This window comes from Erinaceus europaeus, chromosome 12 (assembly GCF_950295315.1).
Source record: "Erinaceus europaeus chromosome 12, mEriEur2.1, whole genome shotgun sequence".
Lineage (NCBI taxonomy): Eukaryota > Metazoa > Chordata > Mammalia > Eulipotyphla > Erinaceidae > Erinaceus > Erinaceus europaeus.
This window is the reverse complement of record NC_080173.1, coordinates 67,298,105-67,322,039: the sequence shown is the minus strand read 5'-3', so window position 1 is coordinate 67,322,039 and position 23,935 is coordinate 67,298,105. Positions and strand designations below refer to the sequence as shown.

General features: G+C 40.3%; 1 protein-coding gene across 3 annotated transcripts in view; it reads left to right on the top strand.

Moving 5' to 3' along the window:
- The window catches only part of PPM1D (protein phosphatase, Mg2+/Mn2+ dependent 1D), a 57,655-nt gene that overhangs the window by 28,380 nt on the left and 5,340 nt on the right, over positions 1 to 23,935 (top strand). For all 3 annotated transcript variants that reach the window (XM_060203889.1, XM_007516977.2, XM_060203890.1), the window contains exons 3-5: positions 4,833 to 4,957; positions 17,585 to 17,775; positions 20,983 to 21,225. In XM_060203889.1, coding sequence (XP_060059872.1) covers positions 4,833 to 4,957; positions 17,585 to 17,775; positions 20,983 to 21,225 — 559 coding nt within the window. The remainder of the gene's footprint in view (positions 1 to 4,832; positions 4,958 to 17,584; positions 17,776 to 20,982; positions 21,226 to 23,935) is intronic.

Below are 23,935 nucleotides of genomic sequence, written 5' to 3'. Positions count from 1 at the left end.
AGTCAGCTGAGGTAAAGAACAAACACCTCATCACAGACCCCTGCAAGCGTCAACCCGGCTTTGACCTAGCACGTTATGATTGGGCCCTCCTCAATCGCTATCGAACAGGCCATGGCCGGTGCGCCGCTATGTTCCATCGCTGGGGAGCCAGAGACGACCCGAACTGCCCCTGCGGCTCCAGACAGACTATGACCCACATAGTGAACGACTGCCACCTCTCCAGATTCAAAGGAGGTCTCGAAACTTTACATCAGGCTCAACCTGATGCTGTTGACTGGCTACGGAAGAAGGGCAAACGCTAGAAGAAGAAGAAATTGTTCTGCATGTTTCAACCCATTGTTTCCAATACCATTTGTTGAAGAGACTCTGCTTTCCCCATTGAATAGTCTGAGCCCGTTTGTCAAAGATTAGATGTCCATAGGTGTGGGGGCTTATTTTTATTTTTTAAAAATATTTATTTATTCCTTTTTGTTGCCCTTGTTTTATTGTTGTAGTTATTGATGTCATTGTTGTTGGATAGGACAGAGAGAAATCGAGAGAGGAGGGGAAATCAGAGAGGGGGAGAGAAAGACACCTGCAGACCTGCTTCACTGCCTGTGAAGTGACTCCCCTGCAGGTGGGGAGCCTGGGGCTAGAACTGGGATCTTTACATTGGTCCTTGCGCTTTGCACCACCTGCGCTTAACTTGCTGCACATCAGACTCCCGACTGATTTTATCTTTAAAATCAGTGATATCATTGGGGTCTGGTACCTGTATACTTTCACTTATATTGAGTGAGGGTAGGGAGAGCTAGGGAGAGTGTAACACTGCTCCACTGCTCTGCAGGTTTTCCCTTGAAGGTGTGACCATGTATGTGGTGGCCAAAACCCGGTCTTCGCACTTGGTTATGTGTGATCATTAATGCTTAGATTTTTTTTCTTGGTTTTTTCTATGTGGATTTAGAAACTTTTCAAATTTACTAACTTTTTAGAATTTTCTTTTTCTTTTTTTTTATCTTAAGATAAAAGATCATCTGGACAATCAGATAGATTGTTATTTGCCATTTGAGGGCAGCACAAATGAGCTATTAGAAATTTTTTTGGGGAGGTAGGTAGTGGTGCACCGGCTTAAGCATATATGTTACAGCTAGCAAGGATAGGGTTTCAACCCCCCCCTCACCTAGGTGGAGCTTCACAAGCAGTGAGGTAGTGCTACAGGTTTCTCTCTCCCTCTCACTCTGTTCCCTTTCCCTCTTTATTTCTCACTGTCTCCATCCAATAATAAATAACATTTTAAAAAAGGATTTCCCCCCTCCTTTCCCTCACTCTCTCCTTGAGCACTTAGTCAGTGCTCCTTTTTCCCCAGTCTTCTTTTGCTGTTTAGTCATCTTTCTGTATGTCAGGCCGTCCTTTTGTGTATCCCTTTTAATCATACAGGACAATAGCAGGGAATGCAATAAAAGCAACTCCCTTTATACCATTGCTTTGGCTTTTTTATACTAGACTTAAAACTTTAAAAAATCGAGTGCTGTTATTTTGTTACTCTTCAGAAACACAAAAACTAATAGTATCACTGAATATTTAGTTAGTTCAAGGCGGCTAGGTACGGCGCACTGGGTTAAGCGCACATAGTACTAAGCGCAAGGACACGCTCAGTGTCTCAGGGTCTCAGTTCGAGATCCAGCTCCCCACCTGCAGTGGATTCATAGTGCAGGCATGGAGCCCCGTTAGTACCCCTGGAGACAAAAAAAAATTTAAGAGAACTACTAATATTTGAAGCAAGTTGGCTAGCTATTATAACTACTTAAATATTAATTTTTTTCTTAAGGGAACAGGTTTAGGTAAGAGTAATAGGGCTTAAGATGGTATATAGGCAGAGTGTTGTTGGCAGTTCATGGATTTTTAAAAATAAATTTATTTATGATTGGATAGAGACAGAGAGAAATTGAGATAGAGAGGGAGAGAGACAGAGAGACACCTGCAACCGTTCTTCACCACTCATGAAGCTTTTCCCCACAGGCCCCTGCCTAGGGACCAAGGTCTTGAACCTGGGTCCTTGTGCACTATATTGTGTATGCTTAACCAGGCATGCCACTGCCTGGCCCTCTTCATGGGTTTTTGTGAATGATAGGTTTAGTATTCACTCTGTTTACTTTTTGAAGTTCATAATGAAAGAAAGTAATCTTTTCTTTCTTTTCTTTTCTTTTTTTTTTAAGATGGCTCCCTTTGATCTTCAAAATCTTGCCATGGCCTAGAACCCAGAGTTTCCTTCAGAACTGAGAATTAAGCTGTCTAAGGGATATTAGTGAGAAAATCTCTAGAATTGCTCTTCTGTGTTCACATCCACAGTGTTTCCTAAACATTCCATACTTGCTTATTTCCATACTTGCTTTATTCTTCCTTATGCTATCCAATAAATTGGCCACTAGTCACATGTGAGTGTTTAAATTTAAATACAAATGAAAATTAAATAGAATTTAAGATCCAGTTTTTCTCATTTGTACAACCACACTTATAGTATGCCACAGACACATGGGACTAATGGTTACTGTGTTGCATGGTACAGAGCAGATTTCCATTTTTATGAGACAAGCTTTTGAAATCCCTGTTATGTGTACTTGTTTGTAGAGCACATACCTCCCATGTATGAGGCACCTTATTTTATGCCTGGCACCCCCCTCCCACCTCTCTTAAGTTTTCTGGGGGTGCTAACTGCTGCTGAGGTATAGGGCATTTCATAGTGACATTGGTTTGGAGGTGGTGACTCTTCATCTTGAATCGAGTTTAGTTTCAGTATTCCTTCATCAAGTTTAGAAGGGTTGGTGGATAGCAAAATGGTTATGCAAAAAGACTCCCATACTTGAGGCTCCAGGGTCCAGGTTCAGTCCCCCTACACCACCATAAGCAGTGTTCTGGAGGGAAAGGGGAGGGTGGTTAGTGGGTTAACGACATGCCATGGTACATCAGGATGTCAGAATACTTGTTAATGATGAGAGAACAATTGACAAGAAGACCCCATACTATTGCCAGCTGTCTTCCTGTAGTTGAATTTGTGTGAGAAGTCTTAAGTATTTTTAATGTCATCTATCTTTAAAAGCCTTAGGAATCAACTTCTGTTGTAAGTAGCTATGCTGGTACTGAAATGCCCTTTGCAACATTGTTAATCTTCCAGAGAAACATTTTCCTTCAATTTTTTTTTTTGTTGTTGTTGTTGTTTTCTTTAGCAGAGTATAGAGTTATTTAGGAAAAAAGGAGTATGGGATTGACCTCAGGAAATAAGAAAAAAATCTCGGGTTTGGGATATAACATAATGGTTATGCAAAAGCTTTCATGCCTGAATCTCTGGGTCCCAGCTTTAGTCTCTGGCACCACCATAAGCCACAGCTGAGCAGTGCTCTGGTAAAAAAGGAAGGAAAAAAGGAATGAAGAAAGGAGAAAAGGAAAAAAAAAAAAAAAAAAAAAGAAAGGAGAAAAGGAAGGAGTGGCTCATGAGGTGGCTTAGTGGCTAGAGTGTTGGACTTGGTAGCATTAGGTCCTGAATTTGATACCCCAGTATTGTGTGTGCCAGAGTGGTGCTTCTGGCTGTTTCTTTCTCTCCTCTCTCTCTCATGTTAAATAAATTATTATTTTTAAAAATATTTATTTATTTCCTTTTGTTGCCCTTGTTTTATTATTGTTATTACTGTTGTTGTCATTGTTGGATAGGACAGAGAGATGGAGAAAGGAAGGGAAGACAGAGGGGGAGAGAAAGACAGACACCTGCAGACCTGCTTCACCGCCTGTGAAGCGACCCCTGCAGGTGGGGAGCCTGGGGCTCGAACTGGGATCCTTATGCTGATCCCTGCACTTTGTGCCACCTGCGCTTAATCCACTGCGCTACCTCCTGACTCCCAATAAATTTAATTTTAAAAGAAAAATCCTCTTACCGAAGTTTTAGACAGATTATAATTAAATTGACTTAAAACTCAGTTTTCCATTTCTGTCAGATCAGGCATAAATTGAGAGACCATTTCTATTGTGTTTTGATGTTTTTTATTCTGCAAGTATTTGTCCATATTTCAATTTTCTAGGAGGATTTTCTTATGCTATAGCTCTCAGATCTACATCTTTTAATTTTTCTGTTTATAAAGTCTGGTCTAGATACATAATTATTTTGTGATAATCCCTATTAATTCCTTAAATAGAAAACATTACAGTTGAAGTTACAATGTTTTTAGTGCCATCAACCCTAAAAAAAAAAAAAATCCCATATAGTCTTTACTTTTTAGTTTCTTTCATCTCTGTTTAATCACTATTTCAAAACCTCTTCTTCCCCCTACTCAGTTTTTTTTTTTTTAAGTTATAAATCTTATCTTTGGTCAAGGACCTGGGTTCAAGCTCCTTATTCCTGCCTGCATGGAGGAAGCTTCATAAGTGGGGAAGCAGTGCTACAGGTGTCTCTTTTTCCTCCCCGCCTCTAATTTCTGTTCTGTCATTAAAAAAGGGGGAGTGGGGCTGCCAGAAGCAATGGATTGGTCATGCAGGCCCCAGTGGTATACCTAATAGTAACCCCAGTGGCAATAAAAAATAAATTATCTTTGCTTTTTTGTTGTTGTCGTTGTTGACAGAGCTACTCATTTTACTTATTACTTTCATTTTGTTCTGTATAGCCCACTTCAGTAGTCTCCAGATTCTCATTGTATTAGTCCCTAATTTGTCTTTGCTCAGACAGGAACTTTGGCTTTATGAATCTTTTTGTATCTGAAACAAGTCCTTATTTTGTGCTAATATAAACTTATTTGCTTTAACTTGTTGAGTTACCTAATTTGTTATATTTTTATCATTCACAGTTTTATGTGAACTTTCTTTTCTAGCGTGATGAACAAGTCTGGGGTGAATCGTGTAGTTTGGAAACGACCTCGGCTCACTCACAACGGACCTGTTAGAAGAAGCACAGTTATTGACCAGATTCCTTTTCTGGCTGTAGCAAGAGCACTTGGTAAGTAGAAGATAACATTTGGTGAACCCATACTAGATTTTTTTAATACTATACAGTGGTAGAGTTAAAAAAAAAAAAAAGAGAGAGAGAGACTGAAAACTAAACCCTCCTTTGTCATATATTGGGGGCAGTAAGTATGATATCATATTAAATATATTAATGTTTGGATTCCAGTGCCAGTTGTTCTCTGATCATAAATCATGTTTAATGGTTTGCTAATTCATATCTATACTTAAAGAAGTAAGTATTGTAGTCCGGGAAGTAGTGCAGTGGATAAAGCATTGGGTTCTCAAGCATGAGGTCCTGAGTTCAATCCCTGGTAGCACATGTACCAGAGTGATGTCTGATTCTTTCTTTTTCTCCTCCTATCTTTCTCATGAATAAATAAATTCTTTTAAAAAAGTATCTTAATCAAACAAAATCTTTAAAATAAGTAAGTAAACAAGTAAATAAATAAAGCGAGTATGGTGGCCAGGGAGGTGGCTGACTCAGTTTCTAGAACCTTTGGCTTGGAAGTATGAGGTCTCAAGTTTGATCTCCAGTACTACATGTGTCAGAATAATGCTCCGGTCCTCTCTCTTTCTCCCTCCCTTTTTCTCATATCTAGAAATAAATGTTAAAGAAGTAAATGTGCCTAGCCTTAATGTTATCCTTAAAGCTACTTCTAAATTCCTTTTCCTACTTCAACCCTTCATATTTCTCTTAAGAGACTTCAAAGTTTTTTTTTTTTTTTTTTCCCATAGCTAGCACAGTAAATTGTAAGAAAAAAATAAAAATAAAAAGCAACTTATTTTGAGGTTTACCTGGTTTGGGAAGGAAGGCTAAGAATTTTAGCTATAGAAATATGTTACTGGGCCAATAGTTTACTTGGATACTGCATTTTCTTGGCATTTTTTTATGACCCAGATTCTAGTCTAGCCTCCACCGTGTTAGAGGAAGCTTTGGTGCTGTCATTTCTTTCTTTGCCCCTCTATCTGTCTCTATATCTGAAAAAGCCAGAGCAATGAATTCTCAGTGATAACAAGAGAGAGAGAGAGAGAGAAGTATGTGTGTGTGTGTGTGTGTGTGTGTGTAGTTGTTGTGGTTGTTGTTGGGGGAGGTTAATGGTTTACAGTACAGTTGTTGATATGTGGGTACAGTTTCTCATTTCCCTGTGGTAGGTGTCTGCAGAATATTGTCACTCTCAATTTAGATCCTTTTCCATCATCAGGCACCAAGATCCCAACATCTTCACCCCCTCCCATCCTTTCCTTCTCTTGAGTCTTTTGCTTTGGTGCGTACAACCCATCCAGTTCAAATTTCTTTTCTTTTTTTCCCCTTCCTTCCTTCCTTCCTTCCTTCCTTCCTTCCTTCCTTCCTTCCTTCCTTCCTTCCTTTTCTTCCTTTCTTTCGCTCTTTCTTTCTCTCTTTCTCTCTTTCTCCCTCCCTCCCTCCCTCCCTCCCTCCCTCCCTCCCTTCCTCCTTCCCTCCCTCCCTCCCTCCCTTTCTTTTTTACCAGAGCTCTGGCTTATGGTGGAGCTGGGGTTTATTAAACCTGGGACCTTTGGTGCTATCTCCCAGCACCCAAGATTCATTTTGTATTTTCCTTTTCTGTCCTTGTTTCTTAACTTCTACCTGTATGTGAGATCACCTGGTATTTGTCTTTCCCCCTTTCTTTGGCTTATCTCACTTAATATAATGCAAAAAGGAAATATCTATCCTGACCTGGTGAGGCAGCTTACCTGGTAGGGAGCCTTCCTTGCTGTGCATGTGGCCCAGGTTTGAGCCCCCAGCATACCAGTACAGGGGGCTGGTTGGTTCTGTGGCAAATCACCTCTCTTTTTGTCTTTCCTTCTTCCTTTCTTTCTTTCTTTCTTTCTTTCTTTCTTTCTTTCTTTCTTTCTTTCTTTATTATTGGGTAGAGACAGAAATTGATAAGGGAGAGGGGGATAGGGAGATATATAGAGATATCTATAGTCCTACTTCACCACTTGTGACGTCTTCCCCCTGTAGGTAGGGAGGAACCAGGGGCTTGACCTTGGATCTTGCGCACTGTAAGGTATGTGCTTAACCAGGTGTGCCACCACCTAGCCTCTTCTTTGGCTAGCTTACTCTGATCAAGTCAGCTTGGGAATTGCATATTTATGTATATTTATAAGCTCCCAATGATTCCCCTCAAAAACTTAAAAATATATATTTTAAGCCCCTGGCTCCCCACTTGCAGGGGAGTTGCTTCACAAGCAGTGAAGCAGGTCTGCAGTAGATAAAGCATCAGACTCTCAAGCATGAGATCCTGAATTCAATCCCCGGCAGCACTTATACCGGAGTGATGACTGGTTCTTTCTCTCTCTCCTATCTTTCTCATAAATAAATAAATAAATAAATAAATAAATAAATAAATAGGGAGTCAGGCGGTAGCGTAGCGGGTTTAAGCGCACGTGGCACGAAGCACAAGGACCGCATAAGGATCCTGTTTCAAGCCCCGGCTCCTCACCTGCAGGGAAGTCGCTTCACAGGTGGTGAAGCAGGTCTACAGGTGTCTTTCTTTCTCTTCTCCTCTCTCAAGAATAAAAACTTAAAAAAATAAAAAAAAAGAATAAAGTGGCTAACTGGTAAGGCATTGAACTTGCATGCCTGAAGTTCCTAGTTCAATTCCTGAGACTACATGTACTAGAGTAGTGCTCTAGCCTCTGTCTACCTCCCTTCCACCACCACCACCATCACCACTACCCCACCGTTTTATATGAAACTCTATTATATGTAATAAATAAAATCTTAAAAAATGTGATAAAGGAGCTAATCTTAATTTAAAAGAACTTTTAGTGCAATCAGAAAGGCAGATTACTTTCTGTAAGATTCTGTAAGATTTTCCTTACAGAAAGGCAGCTCAGGGGCTGGGTGGTTGTGCACATGTTACAATGTACAAAGACATGGGTTGGAGCCTCCTAGTCCCTCCTGCAGGGCAAAGAAAGCTTTATGACTGGTGAAGCCAGGGCTGCAGGTGTCTCTCTGTCTCCCTCTCTACCTCCCCCTTCCTTCTCAATTTCTGACTATCTCTATCAAATAAACCAAGAAAATTAAAGAAAAAGAAACATGGAAGGACATCCCAGAGATACATTTATATTGGAAGAAAGCAAAAGCACTTATCTGAGAAGAGCATCAAAGAATACCTAATATATCCTAGGAACCAAACACGCTCATCCAGAAAGACCTGTATATACCTGTGCTCGTAACAGCACAATTTGTTTTTAAATCTTTATTTATTGGATAGAGACGGCCAGAAATCAAGAGGGAAGGGGGTGATAGACGAGAGAGACAGAGAGACACCTGAAGCACTGCTTTACCACTCTCAAAGCTTTCCCCCTGCAGGTGGGGACTGGGGGCTCAAACCCAGGTCCTTGTGCATTGTAATACGTATGCTCAACCAGGTGCACCACCACCTGGCCACCGCAGCACAATTTGTAATAGCCAAAACATGGAAGCAACCCAGGTGCCCAACAACAGATGAGTGGTTGAGTAAGTTGTGGTCTATATACACTACTACTACTCAGCTATTAAAAACGATAAATTCACCTTCGTCAGCCTATCTTGGTTAGAGCTTGAAGGAATCATGTTAAGTGAGATAAGTCAGAAACGGAGGGATGAATAAGGGATGATCTCACTCATAAACAGAAGTTGAAAAACGAGATCAGAAGGGGAAACACTAAACAGAACTTGGACTGGAGTTGGTGTATTGCACCATAGTAAAAGACTCTGGGGTGGGGTCGGGGGAGGGTTCAGGTCCTGGGACATGAAGGCAGAGGAGGACGTAGTGGGGGTTGAATTGCTACGTGGAAAACTGGGAAATGTTACACATGTACAAACTATTGTATTTTACTATGGAATGTAAACCATTAATCCCCCAATAAAGAAAAAAATAAAAAGAATACCTAATCATTCTGTAACATATAATATCTAATCTAAGGTGGGGGTAGATCGCATAATGATTATGCAAAGAGACCCTCATGCCTGAGACCCTAAAGTCCCAGGTTTAATCCCCGGCCACCATAAGCCAGAGCTCAACAGTGCTCTGGTTTAAAAAGAAGAAGAAAGGCATTGAAGAGAAGAATCTATGTATGCCAGTCACTAAGAACCAAAATTCTGAAGTTTTACTATGTTATTCTTTTCCCACTCTCTGAAAGACATTTGATGCATTTGCCATTATATGCATATGAAAAATACTACAATAACACTTTGTATGTTATGAGGTTAATTTAAGCATAAGATGTGGATTATATATATGATAAAAAGTAGATTTGCTAGCTTAATATACATTGCTTGCCTACTAACTTTTTCTTTTTCAAAATATTTACTGAGTGGGCGATATAGCAAAAAGACTTTTAATGCAAAAAAGACTTTCATGCCTGGACCTCCAGAGTTTCAGGTTTAGTCTTTCACACCACCATAAGCCAGAGCTTATGAGCAGTTGAGCAGTGATCTGGTAAAGTAAGATCTGGTAAAGTGTGTGTGTGTGTGTGTGTGTGTGTGTGTGTACACATACAGGAGAGAGAGCATCAGAGTATCATTCTGGCATGTGTGATGATGGGGGTTGAACTGAGGACCTCAGCACACTCTGTCCAGTGCTCTACACGCTGCTACCACCTGGGGTGCCCTCCTAACTTAAAAAAATTGTATGTAAGGGGGTCGGGCGGTAGCGCAGTGGGTTAAGCACAGTAAGGATCCTGTTTCGAGCCCCTGGCTCCCCACCTGCAGAGGAGTCGCTTCACAGGCGGTGAAGCAGGTCTGCAGGTGTCTTTCTCTCCTCCTCTCTCTTCCCCTCCTCTCTCCATTTCTCTCTGTCCTATCTAACAACGACAATAATAGCTACAACAACAGTAAAGAAAAGGGCAAAAAAGGGGAAAAATAAATAAATAGAAAAAAATTAAAAAAAAAGGAAAATAAAAAAGACTTTCAGTGGAGGTACACATTGTAATTTTTTTTGTTTTTTTTAACCAGAGCACTGCTCAGCTCTGGCTTATGGTGGTTCAGGGGATTGAACCTGGGACTTTGGAGCCTCAGGCATGAGAGTCTGTTTGCATTACCATTGTGCTATCTACCCTCCGACCAATCTCTATCTCTCTCTTTTTTTTAATACTCTTAGTTTGGATTTCTTTTTTTATTTTATTTTTTAAATATTTATGTATTTATGTATTTATTCCCTTTTGTTGCCCTTGTTGTTTTCTTGTAGTTTTTATTGTTGTTATTGATGTCATCGTTAGATAGGACAGAGAGAAATGGAGAGAGGAGGGGCAGACAGAGATGAGAAGAGGAAGATAGACACTCGTAGACCCGCTTCACTGCCTGTGAAGTGACTCTCCTGCAGATGGGGAGCTGGGGCTCAAATCGGGGTCCTTACACTGGTCCTTGCGCTTCGTGCCATGTGCCCTTAGCCCACTGTGCTACCCACATTGTAATCTTAACATATTGTAATCCCCTACTAGTAACAAATAAAAAATGGGCAGGGGTTAGGGATAGGGAAGACTTTCAGTCCCCAGAACCACCATATCAGAGTTGAGCAATGCTCTGGTTAACTATAACGACAACAACAAAGTGAGACAGAATGAGAATGTGAGTGCGCTGCTTATTAGCTCAGGTATAAGATGGTGCCAGGGGCTGGGGTGGTGGCACACCCAGTTAAGCGCACATATTTTCATGTGCAAGGACTTGGGTTCAAGCTCCCACTCCCACAAGTGGCAAAGCAACTCTGCAGATGTATTTCTTTTTCCCTCTTCACCCTCCCCTCTTCAGCTTCTCTCTGTCCTAATAAAATAGAGGGGAAAAAAGGAAAAAAATGTCCTCCAGGAGCAGTAGACTCAGTGCCAGACTCCCATCTCATGTGATTTCTGTGGTTCAAGAACCTGGGAGCAATGTACCTAGGTCGTTCTGCCTCAGGGTCTTTCATGTGGTTGACATTAAGATGTCTCCTAGTGCTGTTAATTATTTGGAAGCTTGTGTGGAAATGAAATGTCTATTTCTTTTTTTAAAGATTTTATTTTTTATATATTTATTTATTTTCCCTTTTGTTGTCCTTGGTTTTTTTCTTTTTTTTTTTTTTTGCTTCCACGCTTATCGCTGGGACTCAGTGCCTGCACTACGAATCCACTGCTCCTGGAGGCCACTTTCCCCCTTTTGTTGCCCTTGGTGTTTATCATTATTGTTGTTATTATTGTTGTCATTGCTGTCGTTGTTGGTTAGGACAGAGAGACATGGAGAGAGAAAGGGGAGATAGAAGGGGGAGAGAAAGACACCTGCAGACCTGCTTCACCACTTGTGAAGCGACCACCCTGTAGGTGGGAAACTGGGGGCTCGAACCTGGATCCTTATGGTGGTCCTTGCACTTTGTGCCATTTGTGCTTAACCCACTGTGCTACCACCCGACCCCCCGTTTTTTCTTTTTTAAATTCCAAATTAACATTTTATTCGAAGAAAAAAAATCCTGATTAAAGATTACATTCTCTCCTGAATTGGTATTTTTTTTTAAATTTCTTTATTGGAGAATTAATGTTTTACATTCGACAGTAAATATACTAGTTTATACATGCTCCCAGTTTTCCATATAACAGTACAACCCCCATAGGTCCTCTGTCATCCTTCTTGGACTTGTATTCTCCCCCACACCCACCCCAGAGTCCTTTACTTTGGTGCAATACACCAATTCCAGTTCAGGTTCTACTTGTGTTTTCTCTTCTGATCTTGTTTTTCAACTTCTGCCAGGGAGTGAGATCATCCCATATTCATCCTTCTGTTTTTGACTTATTTCACTTAACATGAATTTTTCAAGGTCCATCCAAGATCGGCTGAAAACGGTGAACTCACCATTTTTAATAGCTGAGTAGTATTCCATTGTGTATATATACCATAGCTTGCTCAGCCACTCATCTGTTGTTGGACACCTGGGTTATTTCTAGGTTTTGGCTATTACAAATTGTGCTGCTAAGAACATATGTGTACACAGATCTTTTTGGATGGGTGTGTTGGGTTCCTTAGGATATATCCCCAGGAGGGGAATTGCAGGATCATAGGGTAGGTCCATTTCTAGCCTTCAGAGAGTTCTCCAGACTGTTCTCCATAGAGGTTGGACCAATTGACATTCCCACCAGCAGTGTAGGAGGGTTCCTTTGACCCCACACCCTCTCCAGCATTTGCTGCTGTTACCTTTTCTGATGTATGACATTCTCACAGGAGTGAAGTGGTATCTCGTTGTTGTCTTTCTTTGCATTTTTCTGACAACCAGAGACTTAGAGCATTTTTTCATGTGTTTCTTGGCCTTTTGGATCTCTTCTGTGGTGAGTATTCTGTCCATGTCCTCCCCCTATTTTTGGATGGGGTTATTTGTTTCCTTGTTGTTGAGTTTGGCAAGCTCTTTATGTATTTTGGTTATTAGCCTTTTGTTTGATGTATGGCATGTAAAGATCTTCCCCTTGGTTTTTTTTTAATCGTTGTTGTGGTTATTACTATTGTTGTTACTGAAATTGTTGTTGGGATAGGACAGAGAAAAATCAAGAGAGATGGGGAAGATAGAAATCAAGAGAGGAGAGGAAGAGAGAGATGGGGAGACCTACAGACCTGCTTCACCACTTGTGAGGCGACCCCCCCTGCAGGTGGGAAGCTGGGGGTTGAACCAGGTCCTTGCGCTTTGCGCCATGTGTGCTTAACCCTCTGCGTTACTGCCCGACCCCGACACCCCCCCCCCCCCCCCCGCAATGTATTTCTAGAGTATCTTACATGGCTATTGGCAGTAGCCCTTAGATACTTGTTCTGTGGGCCTCTCAAAAAGGGTTAGTTAAATGTGTAATCATACCATGGCAGCTGGCTTTTACAGAGAGAATGATCCAAGAGATAAGGAGATAGTAACCCCCATTGTCTTTCTATGATCTAGTGTCATGAGTGACACATCACTTCTTCCTTATTGTTTATTAACGTGGAGTCATTAAGTCTAGCCCACCCTTAACTGTTGGAGAAAACTTGATAAAATAGTCTAAATAGTACTTTGTGTTTCTAAGAATAGCAAAGCAGGGAATGTTACAGGACTACTCGTCATTTTTTCATTCATATAGACAGAGACACGAAAGCACTCAGACTTCCTCTGTTGCCATAGCACCTCCCATGTGGTAGGGGAACTTGAACCTACTGCCTGAAGCACTGGATACACATACCACAACATGCCACAGCCAACACTCAGGAAGAAAAGTCTTGTGAAAAATGGCATCACCTGGGGGGTAAGCAAGATAGCTCGCCTGGAAGAGTGCCAGCTTTGCTGTACACTGCCTAGTTTTGAGCCAGTCCCTCACTGCACTGATGGCAACTTCTGTGCTTAGTAGTTTCCTCTCCCCCGCCCCCCTCGGAGGGTGAAAGAAGGTCCTCTTAGTGCAGTGAAGCCATAGTGTTAACAAAATTGGTACCACCTAGTCAGTGATGATCATCACTCAAGTATAAATGTAGCAAAGGTGCCATCAAGTGGCTGTCCGTTGAAACTGCAAGTAAGTCTTTAAAAAAAATGTATTCATTAAGCAGATTTATTTGTTTGTTTATTTTTACTTAGCTATGGTTTGTGGTGGTACCACCATTAAATCTGGGACCTCTGGATCCTCAGGCATTGAAGTTTGATGCGCTACCTCTGAACTTTCCCTAGTACAAAGATAATTTCTTTTTAGATCATTTAATTTAAGAGCATAAAAATGAGGGGCTGGGTAGTGATGCACCTGGTAGAGCGCACATGATACAATTCACAAAGACGAAGGTTCAGACTCTCAGTGCTCACCTGCAGGGGCTAAGCTTCATGAGAAGTGAAGCAGTGCTGCAGGGTGTCTTTCTCTCTCTGTCTCCCCTCTGCCCTTTCAAAGAATTTTATTAGTGATTTAATATTGATTTACAAAACCATCAGATTAACAGGGGTATAATTCCACACCGTTCCTACCACCAGAGTTCTATGTCCCCATTCCCTCTGTTGGAAACTGCAGTAGTTCTCCCAAGGTCACAGGTATGAGTTGACTATTATTTCTATAACTATCATGTTTATATGTATTTGCCTCCCCCCCTTTTTCTATAATCCTGCCTTCTCTTCCTTTCTAATTCACATCTACACTTGTTACTACTTTTCTGAATGTCCTTCCTTTTTTCCTCTTCTTTTTCTGTGTCTTGATGGAATTGGAGTTCAGACCCCTCTGGTCATCTTACCCTAATATTTGTACTCACTCTGGGAGTATGGACCAAAGTTCCTTATGGGTTGCAATTGTTAAGATTCCTGGCTTCTGTAATTGCTTCTCTCCTGGACATGGATGTTGGCAGGTCAAACCAACCCCAGCCTGTTTCTGTCTTTCCCTAGTGGGCCCCTTCCCCTCTTGATTTCTATCTCCATCCAAGTAATAATAAGTTAAAGGGGCTGGGTGGTGATGCATAAGGACCTCGATTCAAGCCCCTGGTCCCCACCTGCAGGGGGAAAGGCTCACAAATGGTGAAGCACTCTCCTCTCTCAGTTTCTCTGTTCTAGAAAAATAAAGTTTAAATTTAAAAAATGATTAAAAAAATTTAAAAAACGTGTGCTAGGTTGTGGTTCACCTGACTGAGTGCACATGTTACAATTGCAAGGACCCAGGTTCGAGTCCCTGCGGGGAAAGCTTTGCAAGTGGTAAAGCAGTGCTGCAGGTGTCTCTCTGTCTCTCTCCCACTTTATCCCCCTCACCCCTTGATTTCTGGCTGTTTCTATCCAATAAATAACTAAAGATTAAAAATTTAAAATAAAAGACATTTAAAAAAGAGCATAACATGCTTTTTTTCCCCCCTCTAGAATTCCCAAATAACTCAACTCATTCTTTTTATGTTTTGCTGAAGTACTTTATGTAGGAGCTAACTGGAACTTGTCAGGTAGCCACTAAAAAATTCCTATTTGTAAGGCAGTTCTTCCCATCGAATCTTCATGATTACCTTTGCTCTTCTGTATACAATTTTTAAATTTCTTTATTGGGGGATTAATGGTTTACATTCCACAGTAAAATACAATCGTTAGTACATGTGCAACATTTCCTAGTTTTCCACATAACAATACAACCCCCACTAAGTCCTCTGCCTTCATGTCCCAGGACCTGAAGCCTCTATCGACCCCATCCCACCCCAGTTTTTTTTACTTTGGTGCAATACACTTAACTCCAGTGCAAGTTCTGCTTAGTGTTTTCCCTTCTGATCTTGCTTTTCAACTTCGGTTTATGAGTGAGATCATCCCTTATTCATCCTTCTGTTTCTGACTCATCTCACTTAACATGATTCCTTCAAGCTATATCCAAGATAGGGTGAAAATAGTGAAATCACTTGTTTTTATTTGCATTTCTCTGACATACAATGACTTGAGTATTTTTTCATGTTTGCTGACCTTTCAGATCTCTTCTGTGGTGAATGTTCTGTTCCTATCCTCCCCCCATTTTTGGATGGGATATTTGTTTTCTTGTTGCTGAGCTCTATATATTTGGGTTATTAGCCTCTTGTCTGATATATGGCATGTAAAGATCTTCTCCCATTCTGTGGGAGGTCTCTTTGTTTGATGGTAGTTTGTTTTGCTGTGTAGAAGCTTTTTAATTTGATGTAGTCCCACTGGCTTATTTTTGTTTTAGTCTTCTTTGTAATTGGATTCTTATCACTGATGATGCCTTTAAAATTTATATGGAAAAGAGTTCTGCCAATATTTTCCTCTAAGTATTTGATAGTATCTGGTCTAACATCCAACTCCTTGATTCACTTGTAATTCACTTTTGTGTTATTCGGTATACATTTTTAAATTGCTTGTCAAATTGTACAAAAAGTCCTTTGGAACATTGACTGTAATTCTAGTGTGTGTTTTTTTTAATTAAAAATTATTTATTTATTTATTTATTTATTTATTTGGATAGAAATAGAAACTGAGAGGGAAGTGGGGAGATAGAGGAGGAGAGAGACAGAGACACCTGCAGCCCTGCTTCACCACTTGCAAAGCTTCCCCCCTGCAGGGTTTTTTGTTTTTTTTTTTAAACAGCACTTCTCAGCTCTAGTTTATGGTGGTGTGGGGGAGTGAAATTGGGACTTTGGATGGAGCCTCAGGCACGAGAGATGAGAGTCTCTATGTATTACCATTATGCTATCTATCCCCACCTTGTAGTTCTATTAATTTTATGCTATTTGTAGAAGAATTAACATATTTATTATAATAGTGAGTTCTTATCTATCAGTATAGTTTATTTCTCTATTTAGTCTTTTATATTATCAAATACATTTAATTATTTTCTTTCAGAGCACTGCTTAGCTCTGGCTTATGGTGGTGAAGGACCTGGCAGCCTCAGGCCTGAGAATCTGTCCACATAACCATTATGCTATCTCCCCCTCCTCTTAATTTGTTCTGTTGTATATGGGTTTTGTTTTTTTTTAACCATGGTTATTGCTGAGGCTCAATGCCTGCATGAATATACCCTGCTGTTTGTTTTTCTTCCCTTCTTTTCCTTTTCCTTCCATCCCCTCTTTTTTTCTTTCTCTTCTCTCCCCTTTTTGATAGACAGATAAACCGAAGAGAATAGATTCAGATACCTGCAGCAATACTCCATTGCCCCCAAAATATATAAAACACACACACACTCTCTCTCTCCCCCTCCCTCCCTCTCCCTCTCTCTCTCCACCCCACAGGTGGGAGCCAGAGGCTTGAACCTCAGTCCGAGAACATGTGTACTGTAGCAGGTGTTCCACCACCCAGCCTCTACACTTGACTATATATTTATATATTAGAATTGTATTTAAGATTTTGCTGGGGCTGAAGGAGTAGCTAATAAGGTATTCCGTTTGTGGAGTATGCCATACATGTAGCTAAGGTATGAGTCCTAGCCCTAGGTAGGAGTGCCACCATACTAGAAAAAACTCTGGTCTGGGAGCAATGAAATTGCACTGCTCTGGTACATGCAGTGCTGGGGTTGAACTCAGGACCTCAAGCTTGAAAGTTCTACACTCTACCTGCTTAGCCACTTGTTGGTTTGTACCACTTGGGTACACGCATTACTAGGGATCAAACTCAGGACCTCGTGTTTGAGAGTAGAACACTTGCCCAATGTACTACATCCTGGTTTTAAATTTATTGCTGCTGCTATTATCATTTATTATTATTAAACAAAGCACTGTTCAACTTTGGCTTACAGTGGTGCTAGGAATTTAGCCTTGGACCTCTGAGCTTTAGTCATGAAAGTCATTTTGTGTAACCTTAACCATCATGCTCTCCCCCCGCCCCCTCCTTAAATCATGAATGAATTTTGGGTTTTAAATGCTTTTCTTAACTATTGAGTTAAATGTGTAGAATTTTATCTTTAACGTAGGCATCTGATATTGATTTGATTGATACTATTAACTTGAATTGTTTCTATTTTAAATATTTATTTTGATAGGGAATTTGAGAGGGGAAGTAAAGGGGAGAGAGGAAAAAGGGGGTGGGGAGATGGGGGGAAAGGCTGACCTGCAGCACTGCTTCACCTTTCAGAAAGCTTTTTCCCTGTAGGTGGGGGCCAGGGACTTGAACCCTGGTCCTTACATATGGTAATGGTGTGCCTCAACACAATACCCAGCTCTGCTTGAAAGGTTTCTTTCTTCATTCCCATCTCTTCTCAGGTGATTTGTGGAGCTACGATTTCTTCAGTGGTGAGTTTGTAGTGTCACCTGAACCAGACACAAGTGTCCACACTCTTGACCCCCAGAAGCACAAGTATATTATCTTAGGGAGTGATGGCCTTTGGAATATGATTCCACCTCAAGATGCCATCTCTATGTGCCAGGATCAAGAGGAGAAAAAATACTTGATGGTGAGAATTGACTTAATAATTTTATATCATTGTCTAAACATTATTCCAATGCTTTTGTCAGGTATCTTGAATATGAACTAAGAATGTTCAGCTCAAGTAGGTTTTTTTTTTTTTTTTTTTGCATTTTCCTAGTTTTAGAAATATGTAACTCATAGGGGCAGGAGAAATATTGGATACAATGCCTGGATTACCATTCTTACAACTCAGGTTCAAACCTCTGCACCTTATGGGAGCTGCTATGACCGGAGGATGCTTTGGTACTGTGTTATCTTTCCCTGTTTGTTTTTACTTTTGTCTATTTGAATGAAAAAATGGCCTGGTGCAGTGAAATTATACATGTTTGAGGCCCCAGCTCTGCAGAAGGAGAAAGAGAGAATAAAGGCAAGACATGGACTTTGAAGGGAATAAGGCAGGAAATGAGTAAATAAAGACATGCAACCACTAGTTTGATTCTGGATAGCCCATCAGTTACTGACCTGTGGAAACGCCCCGGTTGTTTACACTTTAAATTGAAATATAATTCACATATCAGAAAATTTGCCCTTTTGAAGTGTATAAGTAGTTTTTCGTGTGTCCTCACAGTTACACATCATTATGTAATTTAGAACACTGTCATTACTGCTTCTCAATAAATCCCCAACTATTAGCTGTCATTCACTATCTCCCATGCTATGTACCCCCTACTTTAACAACCATTTGTTACATATTTGTCTTTTTAGGTATTTATAAATGGTGCCATACCATATATGACCTATATCTAATTTCTTTTTCAAAAAAATTTTTATTTAATTTTAATTTTTAAATATTTATTCATTTTCCCTTTTTGTTGCCCCTTTTTTATTGTTGTTTGTAGTTATTGTTGTTATTGATATCGTTGTTGTTAGATTGAACAGAGAGAAATGGAGGGAGGCGGAGAAGACAGAGAGTGGGAGAGAAAGTCACCTGCAGACCTGCTTCACCGCCTGTGAGGCGACTCCTGTGCAGGTGGGGAGCCGGGGCTTGAACAGGGATCCTTGCACCGGTCCTTGTGCTTTGCGACACGTGTGCTTAACCCTCTGCCCCACCGCCTGACTCCCTAATATCTTTTTTGTTTAATTTAAAATGTTTTATTTATTTATTTGATAGGGAGGGAGAGATAGAGAGAGGAAGAGACAGAGAGGGACACCTGCAGCCCTGCTTCACCGCTTGTGAGGCGACTCCCCTGCAGGTGGGGAGCTGGGGGCTCGAACTGGGATCCTTAAGCCGGTCCTTGTGCTTTGCGCCACCTGTGCTTAACCCACTGCGCTAGACTTCCCCTTTTTAATTTCTTTCACTTAAGTTTCATGTTGTCTGCTATCAATACTTTGTTTCTTTTAATGACTGAATACTTTTTTATTGAACATACTATATTTTATTTATCCACCCATTCATGAATTGATGGACAGTTGGGTTATTTCTACTTTGGGGCTACTAATGTTCATATGCAAATTTTTATGTGGACATAATTTTTGACTTACCTAGGTGTGAAACTGCTGAGTCACTTAAAGCCTCTTGTGCTATCTGTCCTTCCTACTTTTTTTCTTTTCCCTGTGGGACTTTGCCACTTTGGGCTTTTTCATATAGACACAGAAAGAGGAAGAAACACTACAGCACTGAAGCTTCCTCCAGTAGGAGCTGGTCTAGAACCTGGCTTATTGGGATGCCAAAGTAGGTACACTATACCAAGTCATCTGTTTTTCCAGCCCTACTTACTTATCTCCCCCACACCCCCTTTTCATAGATAGAGACAGAAACTGAGAGAGAATGGGGAGAGAATGGGAGAGAGAAAACCAACTGCAACACTACTTTATCACTTGTGAAGCTCCACCCTTGCAGGTAGGGAGGGACCAAGGATTTGAACCCAAGTGTTGTATTGGGTATGCCACTGCCTGGCACCTCCCTTCCCCCTTTTTAAAGTAAAATGCATACTTAGGAACAACTGGCATTGAGAAAATAATTTTCTTTCTGTTCTGACTTGTTAAAAAAAATTGTTTCTTAGTAGAACATAGAACTTAAATGCCTGAAGTTCTCTGATCTCTGGTTCCACATATGTAAGTGGTGATCTAGCTTCTCCACCTCTCTCATATGACATAAATAAAATATATCTTTTATATTTTCCTTCCTCACCCCCCCTCATATATTTTATTTCTCCAGTCCCAGATAAATCTTTCATTTAAAAAAATTGGCTGTCTCCACTAGGGAAAGGGAGAGACAGCCTGGGAGTATGGATCAACCTGTGAATACCCATGTTCAGCAGGGAAGCAATTATAGAAGCCAGACCTTCCACCTTCTGCACCCCATAATGCCCCTGGGTCCATACTCCCAGAGGGTTAAAGAATAGGAAAGCTATCAGGGGAGGGGATGGGATACAGAGTTCTGGTGGTGGGAATTGTGTGAAGTTGTACCCCTCTTATCCTATAGTTTTTGTCAGTGTTTCCTTTTTATAAATAAAAAAAAAAATTGGCTGGGTGACAGCATAATGGCTGTGCATAAGACCTTATGCCCGAAGCTCTCTGAAGTTCCAGGCTCAATACCCAGTATAAGCCAGAGTTGAGCAATGTTCTGGTTTCAAAAGTAAAAACGGGAATCGGACAGTAGTGCAGTGGGTTAAGCACAGGTGGCACAAAGTGCAAGGACCAGCGTAAGGGTCCCGGTTTAGCCCCCAGCTTCCTACCTGCAGGGGAGTCACTTCACAAGTGGTGAAACAGGTCTGCAGGTGTCTGTCTTTCTCTCCCCGTCTTCCCCTCCTCTCTCCATTTCTCTCTGTCCTATCCAACAATGACGACATCAATAACAACAATAATAACTACAACAACACTAAAAAACAAGGGCAACAAAAGGGAAAATAAATAATATATATGTATGTATATATATATATATATATATGTATACATACACACAAAAATAAAACAAAATGTGGGTGGTGAAGGAATTAAAAAAATCAGCAACAACAGCAACAAAGATTTCTTTTTCATTCTGACATTGATAAAATAAGAAGTAGTTGGAAGAATGTTTGATAGTACTGCATATGCTAGAGTGGCACTCTGGTTCTATTGTTTGAAATTTTGGAAATTTGTATTTATTGTATTTTAGCCATAATAAACACCTAACTTAAAATTTGTTATAGTTGTAGTGGGTGGTGATTGAATTTGAATTCTTATCCTTGTTTTTGAATTTTTTTAAAAACAGGGTGAGCATGAGCAATCTTGTGCCAAAATGCTTGTGAATCGGGCACTCGGCCGCTGGCGGCAGCGTATGCTTCGTGCAGACAACACTAGTGCCATAGTTATCTGCATCTCTCCAGGAGTGGACAATCAGGGAAATTTCACCAATGAAGATGAGCTCTATCTGAACCTGACTGATAGCCCTTCCTATAATAGTCAAGAAACCTGTGTGATGACTCCTTCCCCATGTTCTACATCACCAGTCAAGGTATATAATTACAGTATTTAAGTTATTTTAATAGAATTTCTTTGACTAGTGTTGCCTGAAAGTAGTTTAAAGTTTCTTTATATAATAGGATTTTGGATTTGAACTAGGGTCAAGAAAATGATGGATCTTTGTCAAGTAACTTTCTGCCAGTGAGCCATCTTCACATCAGTACTAATCAGAATGCCAGCTGTGTGTACAGCACCTAATGGAAAGGTATTAGATGTATTCCCCGAAGAGTACTAACTATTAATGCTTGGAACTTATTGACCCCTTTCTAATACTTTAAATATCTGTAAAGCATTTAAAAGTTTGTGAAGGGCCTGAAAGATTGCACAGTAGAGTTTCATTCATGTGTAGCACTGCTTCATCACTTGTGAAGCTTCCCCTTGCAGAAGGGGAATGGGTGAGTGAATCCAGGTGCTTGAGCTTTGTAATACATATGCTCTACCAGGTGCACCACCACGCAGCCCCTCAATAAATATTTTTAATATTCATCTTATGTAAAAGTTACTGCAATCTGCTGATAGGCATGAATAAGCTAATACATAAATTTCATTAAAAATGTGTCTTAAAATTATTTCTAAAAATTTGAGAACATCTAGGGAGGTAGCACAGCAGTAGATCACAGGGCTTATAAGCATGAGGACAATGAGTCTGGGAGATCAAACTAGTGGATAAAAATGCTGTGCTCTAGAGCATGAGTTTCTGATTTTGATCCCTGACATTGCATGTGCCAGAGTGGTGCTCTGGATTTCTCTGTTTTCTTCTCACTCACATAAGTGAATAAATGAACGTTAAAAATATAATAACAAAAATAATAGCAGGCAGAGAGAAAGCTTCTCATGCTTTGCCATGCATGTGGCCCAGATTTAAGTCCTGGCGTTACATGGAAGGTCTTATGGCATGGGAAGAAGGCCTCCTGATGTGTTAATCTCTCACTCCCTCTCTATTTTTCTTTGTCTCTTTATCTCTTTATATAACTATATATCAATGAAAAAGCAGCCTGGAGCAGTGAATTCACACATGTGTGAGGCCCCAGCAGGAGAAATAACTAAAGAATTAAAATTTTGAGTATATTTTAAGTAGAATTACAGTAACATTAATAATATTTAAGTAGAGGTAAAGGAAATTCATTTAAGCACTAATTCATATGTGGCCATTGTGATTTGTTGATCATTTGGCCCCACCCAAATACGGGAAGATGTTTGATCATCAAAATGACTAATATTATTAACTTTGGACTAACAAGTGAAAAGTAAAAATTCTGTCCAAAAAAAAAAAAATACATATATATATATATATATATATATATATATGTATTGTTGTGGGCAGGGGTATATAGCATAATGGTTATGCAAAGAAAAGAGACTCTCATGCCTATGGCTCCAAAGTACCAGGTTCAGTCCTCTGCACCACCATAAACCAGAGCTGAGCAGTGCTCTGGTAAGGGGGAAAAATGTGTTTTTTTGTTTTTGTTCACTGATTTTGGGGTAAGCATTTAATGTTATCTATGGTTGATTTTATTTTTTTTAGTAATGTTCTTTGGTAACATCTTGACAAATGTGGAATTTTGAATGGCTTTTAAGACAAGTTTAGATTAAGTGTCTGAAATTAGGTTTATCTGTAATTTAGTATAAGTTTATATCTGATTCCTAATAAAAAATTGTAGTCATATCTTTTTTTTTTTTTTTTGGGATAAAGATAGTAGAAATACTTTTGAAGTGATAGATCACTGTGACATCTCCTCCCTTCCCTCTTTACCAGAGCACCACTTAGCTATAGTTATTGGTGGTACCAGGGATCAAACCTGGGAACTCCCTCTTATGTGCTACTGCTATGATCTTCAGTCCTCTCTATCCTTTTTTAGGAGAGAGTTAAATTTAGCTTTTTGCTTGTTGGCTTGCTTTCTTTAATAAATTAAGAGTTACCATAGGAAGGAGAAATGAGAGAGGTGAATACCTTAAAACAAACAAAAACATGGTCAGGGGCAGGGCGGTAGTGCAGCAGGTTAAGTGCACGTGGTGCAAAGGATCCAGGTTCGAGGAGCATTACTTCACGAGTGGTGAAGTAGGTCTGCAGGTGGCTATCTTTCCTCCTCTTTGTCTTCCCCATCTCTCTTGATTTCTCTCTGTCCTATCCAACAACAATACTATAACAATATTAACAACAACAAGAGCAACAAAATGGGAAAAATGGCCTCCAGGAGCAGTGAATTCATAGTGCAGGCACTGAGCCCCAGTGATAACCCTAGAGGCAAAAAAAAAAAAATTACCTCGGGGGCCAGGTGGTAGCACAGTTAAACACACAAGGCTTGAAGCTCAAGGGCCAGCTCATGGACTGGGTAAGGATCCTAGACCGAGCCCCAGCGATAACCCTGGATGAATAAATAAGAATAATAACAACAACAGTAATAGTAATATGACTTAACTGCTAAAGCACAGGATTTTCATGCCCATGGTTCCTGGTTCTGTCTCTCTAGTGTTATACATACTAGAGTGTGCCCTGACTTGTCTAGTTCTTGGTATCTCACTATCTCTGTGTTACTATCTCTCCATATCTCTCATGAAGTTCTGGGTCTCATATGAACTATTGGGTTGTTGGAAAAGTCATGATGCATTTTTGCATAGAAGAACATAGAAAAATGTGTTAAGGAGCCAGGTGGTGGTATATCTACAGTGTGCAAGGACCAAGGTTCAAGCCCCTGGACTCC